The 18,918-nt window shown below is 44.2% G+C and overlaps 2 protein-coding genes across 12 annotated transcripts in view; one reads left to right on the top strand and one right to left on the bottom strand.

Moving 5' to 3' along the window:
* The window catches only part of SESN1 (sestrin 1), a 75,253-nt gene extending 63,684 nt beyond the window's left edge, over window positions 1-11,569 (top strand). For 4 of the 7 annotated variants that reach the window (XM_035564764.2, XM_035564768.2, XM_050709858.1 and 1 more), the window contains exons 2-10: window positions 1,952-2,017; window positions 2,933-3,133; window positions 4,065-4,247; window positions 5,704-5,934; window positions 7,226-7,373; window positions 8,153-8,265; window positions 8,512-8,702; window positions 8,955-9,099; window positions 10,445-11,569. In XM_035564764.2, coding sequence (XP_035420657.1) covers window positions 1,952-2,017; window positions 2,933-3,133; window positions 4,065-4,247; window positions 5,704-5,934; window positions 7,226-7,373; window positions 8,153-8,265; window positions 8,512-8,702; window positions 8,955-9,099; window positions 10,445-10,531 — 1,365 coding nt within the window. In that variant the 3' untranslated portion in view covers window positions 10,532-11,569. Of the gene's footprint in view, window positions 1-1,951; window positions 2,018-2,932; window positions 3,134-4,064; window positions 4,248-5,703; window positions 5,935-7,225; window positions 7,374-8,152; window positions 8,266-8,511; window positions 8,703-8,954; window positions 9,100-9,958; window positions 10,013-10,444 lie in introns of all 7 variants that reach the window. The other 3 variants (XM_035564762.2, XM_035564766.2, XM_050709859.1) reach the window with 1 other exon arrangement.
* A 4,249-nt stretch (window positions 11,570-15,818) lies between these two features.
* The window catches only part of ARMC2 (armadillo repeat containing 2), a 110,681-nt gene continuing 107,581 nt past the window's right edge, over window positions 15,819-18,918 (bottom strand). For 4 of the 5 annotated variants that reach the window (XM_050709855.1, XM_050709856.1, XM_050709854.1 and 1 more), the window contains one exon: window positions 15,871-16,195. In XM_050709855.1, coding sequence (XP_050565812.1) covers window positions 16,038-16,195 — 158 coding nt within the window. In that variant the 3' untranslated portion in view covers window positions 15,871-16,037. Of the gene's footprint in view, window positions 16,196-18,918 lie in introns of all 5 variants that reach the window. The other variant, XM_035564774.2, reaches the window with a different exon arrangement.

Below are 18,918 nucleotides of genomic sequence, written 5' to 3'. Positions count from 1 at the left end.
GAGAAGCCTGGTGTTTCTCGAGCACTAGGAGAACTTGATTAAATGCTGATTCTGGTAGTCAATCACCTCATGACAACAAGCACATTTCTGTTCTCAGCACCCTCTGGAAAAAATGCTTTAACCCCCAGTTTGCAGATGGGAAACCGAGGCAGTGCGAAGTGCCACGCTCACAAGTCCTTTGCAACCTCCCTGTCAGAGGAGAGCCCTGAACCCATGCTTGAATCCATGCTGTCATTTCAGGGCCTGAGGAGAAGAAGGCAACTTCTTCAGTCCCCCAGGAAGCCCAATGTCACTTCGCAGAGAGGGCTCGTTTTTTTCCTTTAGCGTGCCTTCCTAACGCTGCCTGTTCTGTGGAGCATAAACAGCAGTTTGGCCCCAGCATGCTTTAAAAATGTAACGCATATTGACATGGACGTATTTTAGATTGTGAGGCAAAATATACCAGCGGTCGCCTCGCCTTGTTTCTGAAAATTTGTTTTTTTCTTCCTTATAACTCCTCTGGGACAGGGAAGACTGAAACGCAGTTGTTCAAGAATTAAACTTCAAGGTGTTTCTCTTGGAGTGGCTGAGCTGGCAGACAACTGCAGGCCTCTGCTAAATTACACGATGTGTACCAACGTTTCTCTTGCTGTCATTTGCATGTAAGATGTTCCTCTAATTTGCTAGTGCGGCTGTAGCTGGGATAAGAAGCTGTAATATTACTGAGTAAGAATGGTAGGAAGCTTTGAGGAGAGAGGGTTTTTAAGAAATGAATTCTGACCCACACCAAGTGGCATTGCTAGCGCCTTAGCTGCCAAGCAGGGTGTGTTCGTCAATGTCAGGACCCTGAGGAGGACAAAGCCCCATCGCAACCCTTCCTGTCCTGTGGGATGTGTGAAATGGCTGGTGGTAAGAGCTGCTGCTTGGTCTCCATTTTCCCCAGTAAGAGAAGTGAGGGCTTCTGACACAGGTCTGAGAGGTGCTGGAGGCTGGTGGAGTCTGGTGGGCTTCGGTAGCTCCGAGATGGATCCGTGCTGGTCGTTTCCAGCTTTCAGAAGCTGGTTTTTAGTCTTAGTGGAAAGTTCAGGGAACAGTAACTGATTAATAAAATTGCTTCTCGTGCGATGAACTCTTGCAAATAGAAACCTCAGCTAAGGACAAAAGGTGCACTAGTGAGACCAGTATTGCTTGGTTGTAACAGCCTTCACCTATGTAGGGAAAACGTAGCAAAATTTAAATCTGGATTTGGCAGGCAGCTTGTAGGGGTTCTGTCTGCTCTTGAATCCTAAAAGAGCAGTAGGTGCCCCTCTGCTCTGTTTTGCCTGCAGTGCCTCAGCACCGCAGGGTGCTCCCCCTCACCTCCACGTGAGCCTGACCAGCTACTCACCCCATCTTGAAAAGAAAGCAGACGCAGATGTAGAACAGGTACTTTCAGCAGTTTAAGACCTCTTTGAGGTCGGGGAAAAAGAAATCTGATTAGGGTTACAGCTGTTTCATTTCCTGACAGATGCACAGAGTGTTATGTGCTTGCTTACTGCGGATGTACACACATACATCAGTCTCGTTTTGTATCAGTGGCATAACCACACAGCAGCCGGCTCTGTACTGAACAACGTGTCCCGGACGCCCTGCCAGAATCTGCCTTATGCAAAATTTTCTGTGAACCAGGTTGTACTGTGCGCATACATATATATATTTGTGTGTTTCTTCTGTGGTTGACAGGGCCTTTGTTGTTGCAGTTTTTGTAGCTGGAGTGGGACTGTGCTCTGTAAACAAGTGTGACTAGTTCTAAAGTACTTGCAGAAAAATAATTTGCATTCGTACAAATGGTACTGGTGAAAGTACCGGTGTCAGAGTACCCCAAGTACCCAAATAAGCTCAGCTCTGAATGGCAAATTTTTTTCTTTCTTGCAACCACGGCTAAAAGGCTGTTTATAACTGAACGCTGAGATGGTGTATTTTTCTTTTCTAGGAACTTGGAATAAGAATTCCTAGACCACTGGGACACGGACCAAGCAGATTCATCCCAGAGAAGGAGGTGTGGTGGTGTTTTCAAGTACACAGTGAACTTTATGCTTTTAAGGAACACTCTTTTAGTAGTAACCCACATTTGGTTTCAGGACAGCTGCTGAACTGCAAAACATTTTTAGTTGTGATCACATTCAGTCCTGGTGAGACTTTGGCCACAGTTCTGATGTACAAACCAACGAGAGCCCAGGGGAACTCTGGAATAGTTATGACACCTCCTGTACTGCTCTCTAGCATTAGAGAAACCCAATACTGTTCTGTGTAAGAGTGTGTGTTTCCTTGTGAACATCCGGATGTAGTTTCCTACTGGTCCACAAGGTACCTGCCCCTCTACTCCGGGGTTACTTTTTCTTGAGCTGCCACTGCCATTCTGAATATCTGACAAACTGCAGAGTGCCGTGGCTGAGCATTGCTGGTGCTTCTCTTCTGAGCGACTGGTAGGAGAACTTGGAGCGGAGGAAAAGTTAGTAGTATGCCTGTGGTTTTCTAGGAATTTCTGAGCCTTAAGCTTCAGTTTCCTTTTATAATTCTCTCTTGTCATCTTAGCTAGCTTTTTGCTTGTTTTCTTCTTTTCCTCTCAGTAAAAAATATTTTTTCAGTTAGCTCGCTCTTGTTATAATAACTTAAGATGAATTTGGGGCATTCAAGAAAGTGAAGGTGAGCGTTGAGGAGAAGTCAGTGTTGCATGAGAGAAAGTATAAAGGCAAAAATCTCTTTTTGCTGCTGATATAATCATTTGGGATCCAAATGAGAGGTGCTGAAGGGATCTCCTGCCTTGCTTTATGTGCACTGATTTAATGCCATTAGGAGAGGTATCTCATAATTCCTTTCACTGGGGGCCTGGGTGCTGTGGTAATACATTTTTTTTTCTATTTTATCAGTACTGCTCAGACAATATTGTTAATCTCTCTTTCTGTTAACTCAGACTATTCAAGTGGGAAACGAAGACGCCATGATGCACACGCTGTTTGCAGATTCTTTTGCTACGCTGGGCCGACTGGACAATGTTACCTTGGTGATGGTTTTCCACCCGCAGTACCTTGAAAGCTTTCTGAAAACTCAGCACTATCTGCTGCAGATGGATGGTCCACTCCCTCTTCATTACCGGCACTACATCGGGATAATGGTATGCTGGAACGTAAAGCAGCAAGCAGAAACAGCCGCTTTGGCAACTCTCTCTGATCTTTTTTAATAGCAGTGTTTTGCAGTTTCTAGTTGGCTAGGCATTTCATCAGAAGCTAAGGGGAAAAACAGAGTAGGTTTGTTTGTGTCTGTTTTACAAATTGTTTCATAAGATCAGTACTTTATGTTCATAGTTTCGGTAGGAATGCAAGGAAGAGAAAAAAATCTGTTATAAAAATAAGAATTGTTTATTCTTGGTTTCCTTAGTATCTCAGAAAATGGTTTTCAAGACAGCTTTTTTGTGTGCGTAGTCTTAAAAATGCACCTCTCTCTGACTCGGTAGTCCCATTATCTGCTTCTGAATCTCTGAATTCTGAGCAGGTTTTCTGCCAGAAGTGGCTGATTTTATCATTTCCAGTCTGCCAGTGCAATGGTCAGCAATGGCCTGCTGAAGTTACACTGAAGATTTGCACTGCACCTTATTTTGATGGGAAAAGTATTAAAGCTTGAATAAATGACACTGGATCTCTTCTTTGCTGAAAAGCTGCCCTTAGTTTTTCTTGCTATGTGCATTCTAAAACCTGCTTTTGTTCTAGCTGGTAAAGATTTGCCTTGAAGCAGTCTTGCTTCCTCCACGCTGGAGAGTACTGTGCAGGATGGCATAGTGGCTACAGGTCATACAATAGATCTGTGCCTGTACTTCTCTCTGGATGTAGGCATGTTGCACCTGTAGCCAGCATCATTAGAATGTAGACAAATGAGGAATATTTGTGTTATGAGACCAATAATCAAAACAGGCTTTTTTTAATTCAGCCTTTGAACACTGCAAGTCTTATTCTTGAATATTTTGAGGAAATGATGGCTTGTGGCATTTGTTGTAATGCACTAACTTACTGTAATTGTTTTCCGTACCACAACCGTGTTTTCCTTTTTAGGCTGCAGCAAGACATCAGTGCTCTTACCTTGTTAACCTCCATGTGAATGACTTCCTTCACGTTGGTGGAGACCCTAAATGGTTGAATGGGCTGGAAAATGCACCTCAAAAACTGCAAAATTTGGGAGAATTGAACAAAATGTTGGCTCACCGACCCTGGCTTATCACCAAGGAGCATATCGAGGTAAATCTTTCATGGAGTAATGTGAATGTACCCTTGTTTTTCAGTAAATGCAATCTTAGGGTTAGGAGCCAGACAGGGTGAGAGATGTTCTGTGTTTCAGATCACTTTCATTTTGGTGTTTAGTCACTGCAATACTGCGTGCATGATATATCACTTGTGCTAACCCCGTAAAACTGGCATAATCATTACTGGTCTCAAACCACAAACCAATTTAATTTATGATACGCTGGTATTTCAGAATTGTCATGTCAGAATTCTGTTGGTGCGATGCTGGTGTGGTCAGATGTGCACTTCCTTAAGTTGGATGCTGTCAGTAACCAGAAATCCCTGAGCATTTCTGAGATGGTGCCAGGCTGAACACAGATCACTATGTTTTTGTCCCAGTATTCGCTGGTTCAAACGCTCAGTTTTCAGAGCGCTAATCTCTCTGCAGGCATTTCTGAGTCCCTGGTGTTTACATCTAAGATAATTTTATTTGGGGGGAAAAAAAGCCAGTAGTAAGAACAAAAGGAAAAGGCTAAATGCCCCCACACTGCCCCTGCATGGCAGTTTGGAGGTGACCGATGCCCAGGCTGGGTGTGGGGGAGCAGGAGGGCAGAGCAGCCCAGGGACGCCGTGGCAGTGCAGGGTGGAAGCCGGCCAGCACCGCAGCACCAACCAGCCACAAAGCGGCTGCTTCTGCTGCTCTTTCCTCCAAGAGTAACCCAGCTCAGCTAGCTTTGGGTGTGCAGCAACAGCAGCTCTCACAGTAGGGGCACTCCTGCCCAGCCCTGGCCGTGGCTACTGGGGCAATTTTCCCTCCTCTGCCCTTCTCTTTACCCGTAGCACGGAAGTGGGTGCTGGGACTCGCTCCGCGCTGCCTGCCAGGTGGAGAGCGGAGGCAGGACCCTGGGCTGTGGGGGAGGACGCACGCTTTGCCGGGAGGCCCAAACCTCCCACACTTTCCTGCCTGAAGGGGAAGTTGGGGTTTGAAGCTTCTTGTCAAACGCAGAGCATCCCACCCACAGGGACCAGGCGCAGGGAGCCCAGCCTTGATGCCAGGTTCTTGCACAGCTGATCTGCCAGGAGGTGCCAGGGTTTTCCAAGTCTGTAAAGACCGGTTGAAGAAAGAGGCAACTGTTGTGGTTGCGTCTTCACCAGAGGTGTGAAATTTCGACACAAGTCAAGTCCGGCTTCAGTGCAAACCGTATGGTGCAAAACAGAAACCCCAACTGCCTCGATTGCTGCTTGGGGGCTGGAGAGGGGAGAGAAGTCACCAAGTCAGCTATCAGCAGGTAACCTGCTAACAGGACAGCGAGCATGCAGAGAGTTAGGGCAGAAGGGAGCTAGGGAGCAACTGTGGGTTTTGGAAAAATAATTTTATCCGTCAAATAAATGTGTTGATAAATTGCATGAAAGTGGAATCGTTCGAACCCCTTTTTAAAAGTAATGCTTTTGTCTTGCATTATTTTTAAAGCAACTTCTGAAGACTGAAGAAAACAGCTGGTCCCTGGCGGAACTGATCCACGCAGTAGTTCTCCTTACACACTACCACTCCCTGGCTTCCTTCACGTTTGGCTGTGGAATCAGCCCGGAGATCGACTGTGAAGGGGGTCACACCTTCAGACCACCTTCCGTCAGTAACTACTGCATCTGTGATATGACAAATGGTTACCACAGGATGGATGACATTCATGCCAGCCCAACTGTGAGTATCCCGGGAAGTGTCTGAAAACTCTCCTTCAACCGAAGCCGTTTCTTTGTAAATGGAATACATCGAGGATACCCGTGCATGCATCTCTTTTTGTTCAGTGGTATTGATGAGCCTAACCTAGCTGAGGACTAACCTGTTGAAAAGATACATTAAGGAGGAGCTGAAATGGCACTGGGGAAAGCTAGCAAAGGAAGAGACAAAGATACAATCTCTCTTGTCTATTTTTTTGATCTCTCATCTGTTTGCCTATCTGAGTGAGTGCTGCTGACCTCAGCTTGATCATGATACGCGTCCTGAGTAGCAGTGGCCAGGAAAGATTTTTATTCCACGTGTGCAGTGGAAATTTGGCTCTTCCTTTGATTCTAGTCTTTGATGCCCTGAGGTGTTTGTGGTGCATCACACGACAGATCGTTCACAGTTTTCTGACCCTGTGTCTAAAACAGTACTTCCTGCCTGCAGCACTTGTGCTCACTGATCTGCACTTGCTTCCAGTTGGTGAGAAGCATGATGTGAACTGAGCGCTGGTTTAAGAGCAGCGACAACAGGATATTTTCAGTGTAGGTTCCTTGCTTGTGAGACTTTGCTGTAATAGCGTGGGTGGCACTCAGATTTTGTCGGATGAGCTTGCCGGTTTTCTCAAAGAGCAAGTTGACTGCAAAAGGCAGAGAGAAAAAGGGGAGAATAATTTAAATTGAAGATAACTTCATTTTGCTTTGTGCTGATGGATTTTTACAGGACCAGATACTGAATTAATAGCATATTGTGATGGTGTTGAAACAGCTCTTGTGAAGTAAGATTATCTTGTGCTAGCTGTCTTTTGAGGCTTCATTAAATCTGCATTTACACTCACTCTTCCTTTCCCTTTCTATATGTTTTCTTCAATATGTGAGCAGAGAAAGGGAAAAATACAGTTGGGTAGTAAATTGTGGTTACTTCCTCTATCAGAATTTCTGCTACAGCCCCTATTTTTTTCAGTTGTTAAACATTTAGATTAGGTAAAAGAAATTATTTCAATTTTATTGTGACAACCACTTGTTCCAAAACGCAGTAAGTCTTAAAATATACTAAAAATACCAGAGATCTTATTGAGAAAAGATGATGACTAAATGTGAACTGTTAGGTCAGTACAGATTTCTTTCAAGAGCTGTTTTCCTGGAAAAATCAGTATTTAATGATGTAAATGAAGGACACAGCCGGCATTTAAATTTTCTGGTTTGATGATTTCTACTGTAATTGTCAGTTCTTGTTACACAGGGAAATGAAATGTTTGTGTCTCCTTTTCAAGACTACAGAGTCCGTCTGTGAAGTTGAAGCTCTCATGGAGAAAATGAAGCAGCTGCAGGAGTGCAGAGATGAAGAGGAAGCCAGCCAAGAAGAGATGGCCACCCGTTTTGAAAGAGAGAAGAGGGAAAGCATGTTCGTGTGTTCTTCAGGTAGCACAGATGTAGTGTGTGTATGTGTTCTAAATCACTTTAAGAAATAAGTGTTATTTGATGTCTCAAAAACAGTACCTTTGCTTTGAAGGGATCAAGATTAGGGGTGCCTGGTTTTCTTGCAGGATCACTTAAAAGCAAAGCAGTGCCAAGATTTGTGGCACCCGAAACATACATTAATACTTCCTGACCAATATCGAGTTTAGTAGAAATTTATTTCCAACAGAAATGTGAAACTTTTAAACCTCTTTCATGAGGCGTTGTAAAAAGAAGTCCTTAGATGTAGCTTTTTAAGTCTACAAAACGTTACGTTTCAGGTGACTCTGAAATAACACTTAATCTGTTAGAAGCTTAGGGTTGTTGTGGGTTCTTCAATGTTTTCCTGTAAAATAAACTTGGCATGGAAGACTTAGAGGTCTTTTTTCAATAAGGTCTCTGTTCCAAACCAAGTTTCCTTTTTACAGTTTTAAAGACCACCTGAGTTCAGAGCAAAGTACCCCCTAGACCAGAGGGATAGGATGAAGACTGGTACACAAAAGAAAGGAAAAAAGATGTTTGCAGATCAGAAAGATTTTGAGTGTTTTTCATGAAATTGCCTCTAAAAAAAAAGAATAGCTGAATTCACGCTAAGGTGTACCAAAGAATTTTATTACAGGTATTCCAATGAAACCGTGTGTTTATTTAAAAAGCACAGACTCCCGTTCTTCTGTAACAGTTCCCCTAGTACACTTCAGTTTGTTCTTACTGAAATTGCATGAAATTCTCTTTGCAATTAACAGAAGATGAAGAATCGGCACCGACAAGAGATGTGTCTCGTCACTTTGAGGATACCAGCTATGGTTACAAAGACTTCTCCAGACATGGAATGCACGTGCCCACCTTCCGAGCTCAGGTAACAAGGATGGGGGCTGCTCTCAGGAAGCTTAGGGTGCAGTCTGTTTGTTGTGTGGCAAATACCAAACCCAGAAATTGCTGTGCTCTAGCTTACTGACCTAAGGATGACAAGACTTAAAGCAGAAACCAACTGAACAAAACCCCCATACTGGATTATGTGCCCTGAGAGAGATTACATTAAAGCACAAGGCCTTCACAAGTTCATTTCTGAAATGCTCCATTCTGCATTTTTACTTCTTCTAAGGATTATTCCTGGGAAGACCATGGCTATTCCTTGGTTAATCGTCTTTACCCAGACGTGGGACAGCTACTTGATGAGAAGTTTCACATTGCTTATAATCTGACTTACAACACAATGGCCATGCACAAAGATGTGGATACCTCAATGCTAAGACGAGCTATTTGGAACTATATTCATTGTATGTTTGGAATAAGGTCAGTTTTGCTACGGTTTTTATACATATCAGAATTGTTAGCATTATTATATTTTTTTTACTCAGACCAAGCAGAGCTATTTATTAAGCAAACATACTTTTTTTTTTTTTTAAACGTATTTGTATGTATGGGGAAGGGACACTAGTGGTACAAATTACACAGTAATTTATTTTCTTGAAGGAACCTACAAACAAGGCAAGTGAAATATCTGGTTCTTGAAAATGAAAGTGTTTTTCTTTCAATTCTGAACAGATACGATGATTATGACTACGGTGAAATTAATCAGTTGTTGGACCGCAGCTTTAAAGTTTATATCAAGACTGTGGTTTGCACTCCTGAAAAGACCACAAAAAGAATGTACGATAGCTTCTGGAGGCAGTTTGAACACTCTGAGAAGGTACAGTGTGCATGCGGTCCGAGGGACATGGGTGGGAGATCTGTTTGTCATGCTAATGCCACACCTACCCAGCTAGCATTTAAGCTTTGGCTGATGTGACTGGGATTCTGCTTGTGTTCAGTAAATTAATTCGGGGTATAGGACTTCCCAGACTGAAATATTTTTTCTTTTCATACTGTGAATGGCCCCAAAGCAGTTACTTTGTTTAAAAGTCTAAGTGCCTACTGCTGGGTTACAGTCTGAATTGCACCTTCTCGTAATATTTTTTAATCAGTGTTCATATCAAAGGCTCCATTTCTTGCTAAACTCCTTGTGAAAATAGTTTAGAGATACCTAATTATAACAGGGATACTATAACTGTGATGATTTAAGGGTGAAGAAAACTACTGTATGTGGTTTGTTTTTTTTTGTTAGACTTACTTACAAGCTTTCAAGCACATAAACCCTTCTTTAAAGCCCCAAACCTTGCATCTCCTTAACCATCAAAATCCAAGGATCATACATGTTCCTGAATGCAATCGCCAGCCACTCTCACCGTCCTCATGGAAGTAACGTCAGTGAAACCAAACACAGCCCTTACATGCCAAAACTGTCAGCTAACCTGCTGTCAGTGAGAGAATACTTTTCACCCCCCTCCACTGCATAGTTTCTGATCTCCTGCCCAAAGAAATACAGTAAATACATTGAGAAGATGAGCTGGGGCACTCAAATTCGTACCTCTGGCAGCTACTGAAAGCCTCTACCTCAACAGAGACAATAGTTTTATGGCATGTTACAATTTCTGGTGTGCTTCACCTCAGCTAACCACTCCCATGTTGTTCAGGTGATAATTACCTGTGTTTCTCTCTCTGTCCCACAGGGGCAAACGACCTTATCACCTCTTCCTTTGCTAACAACCCCCTCCGCTCCACAGGTACCAACCACCCTTTTGCCCTCGACTAATTAATTAACTGAATTAAGCTCAATTTCAACAGTTGTTCCCAAGCTGCACATAGTCTGCTGCTGATGAAGGGCTTCTGTGCTTGAAAGCTTGTCTGTTTTTTTCCAGCTAAACCAGTTGGTCTACTAAAGGTCACCTACCTCTTCTTACGAACCTGGCCCTGCTTAAACGTACCTGTGCCCCATTGCTGCACTGTGCTACAGTACCGGAGCGTTCCTTAAATCTTTCCTCCTTCAGCAAGCTTTCCTGATAGAGCTAATTAGCTGGGTAGCTGAAATGTGCAAAGCGCTCCCCCACTGCTAAGGCAAAAACTAATACGAAAACCACAGCCTTTTACCTTTCCTTTTACCGAAGCACGTTACTGCGAGCGCTTTGCTAATGCACAACTTCTTTTGTTTCCCAAAGGTCCATGTAAATTTGCTTCTGGTAGAAGCTCGGATGCAAGCCGAACTACTTTATGCTCTGAGAGCTATTACTCGCTATATGACCTGATGCCTCCAGCTGCCTGTCGACGTTGGAATGTTATGCAGCTGCAGTATGGCAGAGGAAGATACGAAGCCTCAGGACCAACGGTAGCTATAAATTAAGACGCCCATTGTGCCATAACTCCTTTAGTTTCAGCTATTTCCGTGTTTGGAATATCACTGCTGCCAGTAGGCAGTGAACGCTTGGCAGTTGAAAAGACAGGGTTGTGCAGAAGTGCTGCCTGATCATGGTATTTTGGCTTTAGACAGCACGGGACACTCTATGAACTTGTGGCAATATAGCAAATGATAGGTATATAGATCTTCTAAGGCAAATACAACAGGAGTTGGAGCGTGAAAAGAAGTGGGACTTGATGCCATTTGCTTTCCCTACAAGAATAATTTTAGAAAACGTTGATGCTGCTATTTGTGCTGGTGGAGTGAACAGACACAGGCTGTTCCAGTTAAGCTAAAAGTGAAAGTGAGCACTGCTATTGTCTGAGCCTTTATTGTGTGTGGTTTCAAAAAAGCCTTGTTATTTAGATTTCTAATCAGAACTAAACCTCTTCTGTCCACACTGATGATTTGAAAGATAGCAGTCAATTTCCTCAAATAATTTAGCCTTAAGATGCTATAGGACATTTGTTCAGCATTATTTGGTGAGCTCCAAAGTGCAATGGTCTTCCTATGGAAAGGAGAGGACATCGGTCCTCCGAGCTTTTTAGAGATCTAACTACATGAAGTGTCGAGTAGCTTCTTGTCCTGTTTTTCAAGGGTGAACTGATACCTGTTCAGGAGCTAGGACAAGGTGTGGGAATGTTGTTCTAGACTGCCAAACAGTCCTACTGTATTACATGCCCAGCGCTGGTCTTACTGATTTTTTGCAGTTGCTTAAATAACTAGGCTAAATACGATCTATTTTTAGTAAATCAAAACATGATTAAAATGCTGACATTTAATATACAGTGGTTTTGGAGAACACATGAATACTTTTGTATGAGTGTGAATCGCTTTTTAAATTTGTCAGTATTATTGGTATTTTTTAAATAAAGGTAACAACTTTTTCTCTTGGTGTTTTTGTGTGGTTTAACTTCACATTTCTCTTCTTACTGGTTGACTCACTCGTTCACATACCCAGTATATTAAAGACTGTTTTAAAATACTTGAAACAGTAACTGAGCAAATGTACTTAAAATGACAAACCATGATTTTTTCAACCGAGTCTAAAGTGGTAGGAGATAAAGTTTTAAAAAAATGTATTTCTTCTCTAAAATCACAGTGGGAACACCTCTCACATACCTTCCTAGTATCCTCCCTCATTCCTTCCCTTAGTCTTCTACCCTCTATTCAGGTATGCTCTGCCACACAGGGTTTTCTGCTGCCTCACAGGTAAGGGGTGTGAGATGACTGGAGATAGCAAATGTATTTTTATATAACCACTTCTTTTCAACGACTAGCTCTAAGTATCACTTGGAGATTAACATGGATTTTAAAACGGTCCAGCAGTGAACTTAGTTCCAGATTAGGCTGCTAGTTTTCACAGACTGCTGCCAAAAAGACCTCTGGCATCAAAAGGGATATTCACTTCTGTGCAGTCAGGCTGAGGAATTTATGGCAAGAGGCACCAGGGAGTGGGAGGGGGATTTAGAACAGTTCAGTTGGAAGGGATCAACAATGATCAAGTCCAACTGCCTGGCCGCCTTTGGGCTAACCAAAAGTTACAGCATGCTATCTAGGGCATTGTCCAAATGCCTCCTGAGCACTGACAGGCTTAGGGCACTGACCACCTCTCCAGGAAGCCCGTTCCAGTGTTTGACCACCCTCACGGTAAAGGAATTTCCCCTGATGTCCAGTCTGAACCTCCCTGGCACAGCTTTGTGCTGTTCTTGTGCATCCTGACATCAGTTCCCAGGGAGGGGAGCAGAGTCCAGCACCTCCCTCTGCACTTCCCCTCCTCGGGAGGTTGCAGAGAGCAGCGAGGTGGCCTCTGAGCCTCCTCTTCTCCAACCTGGACAACCCCAGTGTCCTCAGCCTCTCCTCCCAGGACAGGCCTTCCAGCCCTTTTACCAGCATTGTTGGCCTCCTCTGGAAGCCTTCAAGGCCCTTAACAGCCTTTCTACATTGTGGAGCTCAGAACTGCACGCAATACCTTCAGTACTGAGCCCTGGGGAACACCGCTGGTGCCCAGCCACCAGCCAGGTGCAGCCCCATTTACTGCGAACCTCTGAGCTCTGCCCTTGAGGCAGGTCATTCGGTGTGAACGTGTTTATCTCACAGGTGGACAGTTCGATACCATCCTTCACAGCATCCTTCTGGACTAAGGCCTTACTGCAATCCAGAAAGATGATGTCTGATGCCTGAGTGACCAACTTTTAGGGACACACTCCTACAGCTGGCTGTAATGGGGGGTTCCAGTACACGCAAGCGTAGAAACTCCGACCTGCTTACAGGAATGTAGGAGCCTTCTGTGTAAGGCAGAAAATAAATGGATTTACCCAACCCCACAAGTAGAGTTAAGCTAGCTCAAACTGGTTTCTGTCACTACGGCACACTCTGAGAACACTTACAATCCAAGAAGCTAAACTATCTAAAATGATCGAGGGGAGAAAGATTAATAAACTGTCAAAAATTGTGACTAACAGGAAGCATCTGCTATTTCCTCTTAACTAAAAATACAGGATTTCTAATGTTCCAAAAACAGCAAAACTTTCCTGTCTAAAGGCATATTATAAAACTAACTTATGCCTAATGCCACAAAAAAAAGTGTCTTCCCAATCTGCAAATGGAGTTTCTGCAGCATCTGATTGTCCTGCTGTTCTTTTATTGGTTCAGAGGTAGACAGGAAACTTCCAGAAAGCCCAAACTGGTTCCAGCATAAAACCTCCAGACACATGCTGGGACATGCACACACTCTCTCCCCTTTCAAGCAGTAAACAGCAGTGTGTGCGAAGGGCTTCATACCGTCACATTTTCGAACAGGACTAACCACAACCTGCTGACAATCATAACTACACATAGAGCTACCCACCTTGGAGTGAGGGGCTGAAAATGCTCGGGGTTTTCCCCTTACCAACGCTAAGGCATTTGTGGTCCTAAGCAGAAGAGAGCAAGCAAGGCTGTTAAGAGCAGTGGCAACTTGTCTTTAAAAACATGAAAACGGTTAAATCGCCAGCGAAAGTCCCGCTCCGTGACAGTGGCAATTGGCTATCGCTGCACAGAGCAGCAGCAGTGTGGGATGCCAGGGCGTGAGGAAGGAACAAGCCACAACACCACCGCAGTCGCTGACGTGGTGTGAGCTGCCCTCGTCTGCTGCGAGCTGTGAGCCTGCAAGCTCCCGGGCAGCTCCTGCAGCACATGGCTGCACGGCGCAGCAGCAACACCTCAACGCTCCCCGAATGTCGTGGGCGTGAGTCGTGTTCAAGACTCACCCCAAGAGATGGAGGTGGGGGAACCTGCCCAAAAGGCCTGGCAACACGTGGAAGGAGATGGTGTGAGCGTGGCCTTGCTCCCAGTGGCAGCGTGAACACACCCAGTCTGTGCCAGCAACTATTAAAAGAAAACAAAACAAACAACAACAAAAACCCACAGCATTCTCTTTTGAACCTCTGGTTATAGAAGCATGACAGAGCCATCTGCCCCATGAGCAGCAATTAACAATCCTCCCCAGCACCCCCTGACTTTCCATCTCATAGTTTCAGTTCAAAACTTTGCATATGTGCACATGTTCAACCAAGACAAAAAAAAAAAAATGGCAGAGGCTGCATACTTGGTCTCTAAATAGGAAGGGCTCCTGAAGTCACAAGAGAGCTGCACTGAGGTTTGCCACAAAGACAACCAGATGGTGGAAGATGCCGTAAGAGTACATCAGAAATTCAGCATTTTGGGGCTTATAATTGTTACCCACAAGTTTTGTTCAGAAAAAGACATGGACCTGTGAAGCTCCTTGGGTGCTCTGAGGCCTCTGCTGTCCTTTCTGCTCCACCCAGTGCTCCTGCACATGTCTCTTCCTGAAGCCATCACAGGACAAACTCTTGGTAATGAGGACAGAGGTGCCCCAGCTTCTCTCTCCGGTACGGGATGCCCAGGTTTGCCGTGCTACAGAGCACACTACACTGCTCCGGGCCATTGTTCACAGTTCAGCTGGTTGGATCCCTGAAATAACTAACATTTAGTGAAATAACTAACATTGTCTTCGAACAGATCCTAATTGCATGCATTCCTGCCATCTCAGGGACTCGAGCAAAAAGTCAGTTTCGGGCAGATATTCAGCATTTTTCAGTTCTGATTAGACCTTCTGACAGGACTTAGCCACAAGGTCTTTTCCACTGCATCCCCACCCTGCACTGCACAGCATGGTGTTTGCCTGCCTTTCGCCTTGATGCAGATGCCAAGAACAAATGCCTCCAGCGCTCTCCTCACAGGGGAGCACTTACCCATCGTGCTGCCTTTAATACCCCCAAGAACCAATATCCGCTCGTTTTGCCAAGAAGCAAATGGGGCATTGAAGCCATTTATCTTCCCCCTCAACTTCAGCTAAAATTAAAATGGGAAAAGAAGGAATAATGACTGAGAACGTTTTGAGTTCAGCAGAGCTGTTGCTAGAGCCAAACCATGCTGAACAGCTGAGCAGTTCTCCTCTGCGGGCTGTAGCAGTGGAGGCTGCCACACATGCTCCCTGAGCAATTCACTGCAAGACTGAGCCTTGCTGGCCGCAGGAAACACCCCAGCTGCTGGGACAAAAGGAATGTTGCAGATTTCATTACCTTCACTGAATTTTCCTCCTCACCAGTCCCAAAACGTGGACCATGAAACCTTCCCTCCCCTGCCTTATCAACAGCAAAGAAGTCCCCAAGAATGTAGAAGAGGGGACAAACTAGGAATAAAAAAGTTTCCCTGCCCTTGTACTACTGCTGTACTTCCCAGCCTCCTCACTTCACCTCCTCACCTGGAAGCACAGGTCCTGGCACCGCGAGGGTACAGCCATGCCACTGAGGGGGCTCTCAGTTGCTGCCACAGACAAATTCCTCCAAAGGAATGAAGCTTATAACATAACACACCAGGATGAGCCTCTAGCATTTGGGTTACTCTGTTGCAGAGCTTTAGATGAAGTAAAAGTGTGTCCAAATCTGTAGGTAAGATGTAGCTCCTAGCATGCAATATTCTTCTATAATATACAGCATTTTTGGTTCAACATTTTTGGATCCAGATACCCAATGGTAATTCACCTCTTAAAATCAGAATTTCAGCTAATAGTTTTGTTTCAACTTGCCTGCCAAGAAACTACACAATTAATCGACAAATCACACTGAACAGCTGCTTGATCAACTCAAATGTATTGTAAAAAGTAATTACACATGCAAAAAAATTCATACAAACTTCTCAGAAGGTAGTATCCAGTATATAAACGCCAGGCTCTACTAACTTTCTAAAAATTATCTTCCTGTGCTCCCCAACATACTTACCAATGGCAACGAACAGGTATATTAGAAATCTATAGCTGTACAATCTACATCACAAAAAAATATCATGACTGATTAAAACGCAGTAATGGTCACAGTTGGAACAAAGGAGTGATGGCTTTGAATTCTGTCAAGAAGTTTTTCTGCCACAGGTTTGAACTCTCTTTCCCAATATAGTTTGTGGTAGTCCCTTAAATCTCTGTCGAGGCTGTAATCCAGTACTAGCTCTTCATCTGTAATCAAGGAAAATAATCACCATCAGTTCTGAGTTAATATTTACCCAATGATGTATTTCATGACCACAGCACATACAACTGTCCAGTTGTGTAAGTTCACGGCTTAAAAACAACTCTATGCTTATGACAAACTAAGCATAACTGTCTAATTGGCTTGGCTTTGACTGAAAATAAAGGATGTCAGAAAATGGTAAAAAGAGTATTGCAACTTCTACTATTCTCACACCTCAAGCTAAATTGTGTCCCTGAGGCCAAGCACTTAACTGTGACTCTCAGCCTGGAAGCTACATGGATTTTAATATTACCTACAAAAATTTTGGTAATGTAAGTAAATCTGTTCATCTAACTACATCTGTGGTTTCTGTGTCAATTACTTTGCCCAGTCTGGTTTGTGAAGACTCTATCAAGCTATATCCACTATCATGCTTAAAGCACTTGAACCAGACTAGTTAATACATTACTGGTGCCCTCCCTTCCTCACAAACTTCGTAAATAAAACAATAGTCTTAACAGAGATGAGGAATGTTAGGAATGAAAGGACACCATCACTTGTTCTTTCCCCTCCATTTTGCCTGGCACTGGATGTTGCAAAGAAACAAACTCTCACAGGAATCAGTCTGCAACCAGAAGCATGCTCCTGAGTCAGGGCTCTGTAAACACGACTGATAACGCTGAACAAACGTTTTCATGCAAGAGCTTAGCACAGTTTAACAGAAAGCATATTTGACAGCACTTAGGCCATAAACGGACCAGAAACGAAGGTACAATCCCCCACCTAATGGGCAGCGTGACTTATCTTTGCCCTAGGCTGCGAAAGAGCACCAGATTCACAATCTGTTAAATAGCTCTTAAAGAGAGCTGCCTGCTGGGAGCTGAAGAGAAACTTCCATTACCCACACTGAGTCAATGCTTAAACAACAGCTATTAATGTGTAAAAGAATGGCAAGGTGCCTGTGAGAGCATATAGCCTGAGCTGCAAGTTGCAACAGCCATAAAAGAAGAGGCTGCAATATTCATCCACGAAGATGGCTCCATTTCATAGGAAGTTACCAGTAACAGCTAATGACGTTTGATTTCCAAGCCACTACAGGGCTTCCAAATTACCAAAATTAAAGAGATGCTGATTGTGAAGCAGATTCCAAAATCACAAAATGCTAGTCTAAAATGAGGTACTGCATGGAGGGAAGATGCCACTTAGGAGGCTTTATGTAAAAAAAAAAAAAAAAAAAAGAAGAAAAAAAAAACATTCAAGAAGGGAAGTGCCACATCTCTGCAGGAAGAAACCTTGTAATCAGAGATAAAATCCAGCCTTAGACATCAGACCTACATTCAGTTGAAACATGGGATAATTTAGGTTATAGATAGGAGCTCCAGAGGACACCGGGGTCAAGCCATGCCCACCGCAGAGCCAGCTCAGATGAGGTTGCTCTGGTGCAGGTACAGTTGTGTTTTGAGCACCTCCAAGGATGGCATCTCCTCAGCCTTTCTGAGCAACCCCTTCCCCTGCTTGACCCCTGTCATGACAGAACCTTTTTTCCTAATATTTAACTGGAATTTCCCGTATTGCAACTTGTGCCCATTGGCTCCCGTCTTATCAATGGCACAGTGGCCCAACACATGCGAAATGAACCTAAGCAGCAGACCCTGAGGAGCAAGATAAGGGATTGTGGTTTTTCTTTTCAGGCAGAACTGTTTTGCCTACTCCTGAAATGATTTCCCTACCCATATTAATTATGTTCTAACACAGAACAAGAGACATTTCTCCACTTTACTAGACAGTGGTGCCTCCCAGAAGTTAATTGAATGTTTATAGGTCTAAAAGTATGGAATCACTGAGGCCAGTGACTCCAGACTACAAAAATGAGGGGCAGAATCATTCAAAAGCTGAAGTGTTGAACCCAGAGTATTTTTCTCAATACAAAACGTGAGTAACACTGGGGATCAGTGAGGGGGAGTGTCCCACGTGCAAGCTGTGCATCTTCAGATAATGTAATTTTTCCATGACCCTCCTCAAAACAAGCAAAACTGCTTGCTGGCCAAACAGCATATGAGCTGTCTGCGTGCCCAGGAACAAGACATGCACGCTGGGTCTGCATGCTGTGGGGAAAGCTGAAAAGTAGCATACGGACTCTAGTCTACAAGGGCCACCTGTCCCTGTAACTCCTGCAAGGCAGAGGCCAGGAGCCCATCATGTCTTGTAAGAATTCACATGTGCTAAGGCTCCAAAACTGGAGTTGACAGGGGAACTAGATGATCTTTAAGGTCCCTTCCAACCCAAACCATTCTATGATTCTAGGTAAAAGTGAGCAGAAGAAAAGTCTGTAAAAAGAGAGGGGGGAAGGAGACTTCGCTGGATGATCAGACAGAAGAATGTTCTCGTGATTGAGGCCCATCTCCACTGCTACTCCCGAGGGAGTGGGGCAAGGCAAAGCTGCTGCAAGGGGCCAGGAAACGCCAGCTGCAAGGAGCTCTGAGCCACTAAAGTGACACAAGACTCAGGAGCAGTTGATAGAGGGCAAATGGCAGTGTTACTGGGAAGCAGTGCCACCGCATCTCAGGCTTCTGGGATCAGCCAGGGAAAGACAAAACGGTGCTTTTGGTCCAGCCTTTCTCGGTCCCAATATCTTTTCATGCTACTTCCACTCCCCTTTGGTTCCTGCATATCATTTGTCATCTTGGTCCAAGTATGGGAAAGAAAAATAAAGGGGAGGAGGCCAAGC

Source organism: Cygnus atratus, chromosome 3 (assembly GCF_013377495.2).
Source record: "Cygnus atratus isolate AKBS03 ecotype Queensland, Australia chromosome 3, CAtr_DNAZoo_HiC_assembly, whole genome shotgun sequence".
In the NCBI taxonomy this organism is placed as follows: Eukaryota; Metazoa; Chordata; class Aves; order Anseriformes; family Anatidae; genus Cygnus; species Cygnus atratus.
The sequence above is the reverse complement of the archived record's forward strand: the minus strand, read 5'-3'. Positions and strand labels throughout refer to the sequence as shown.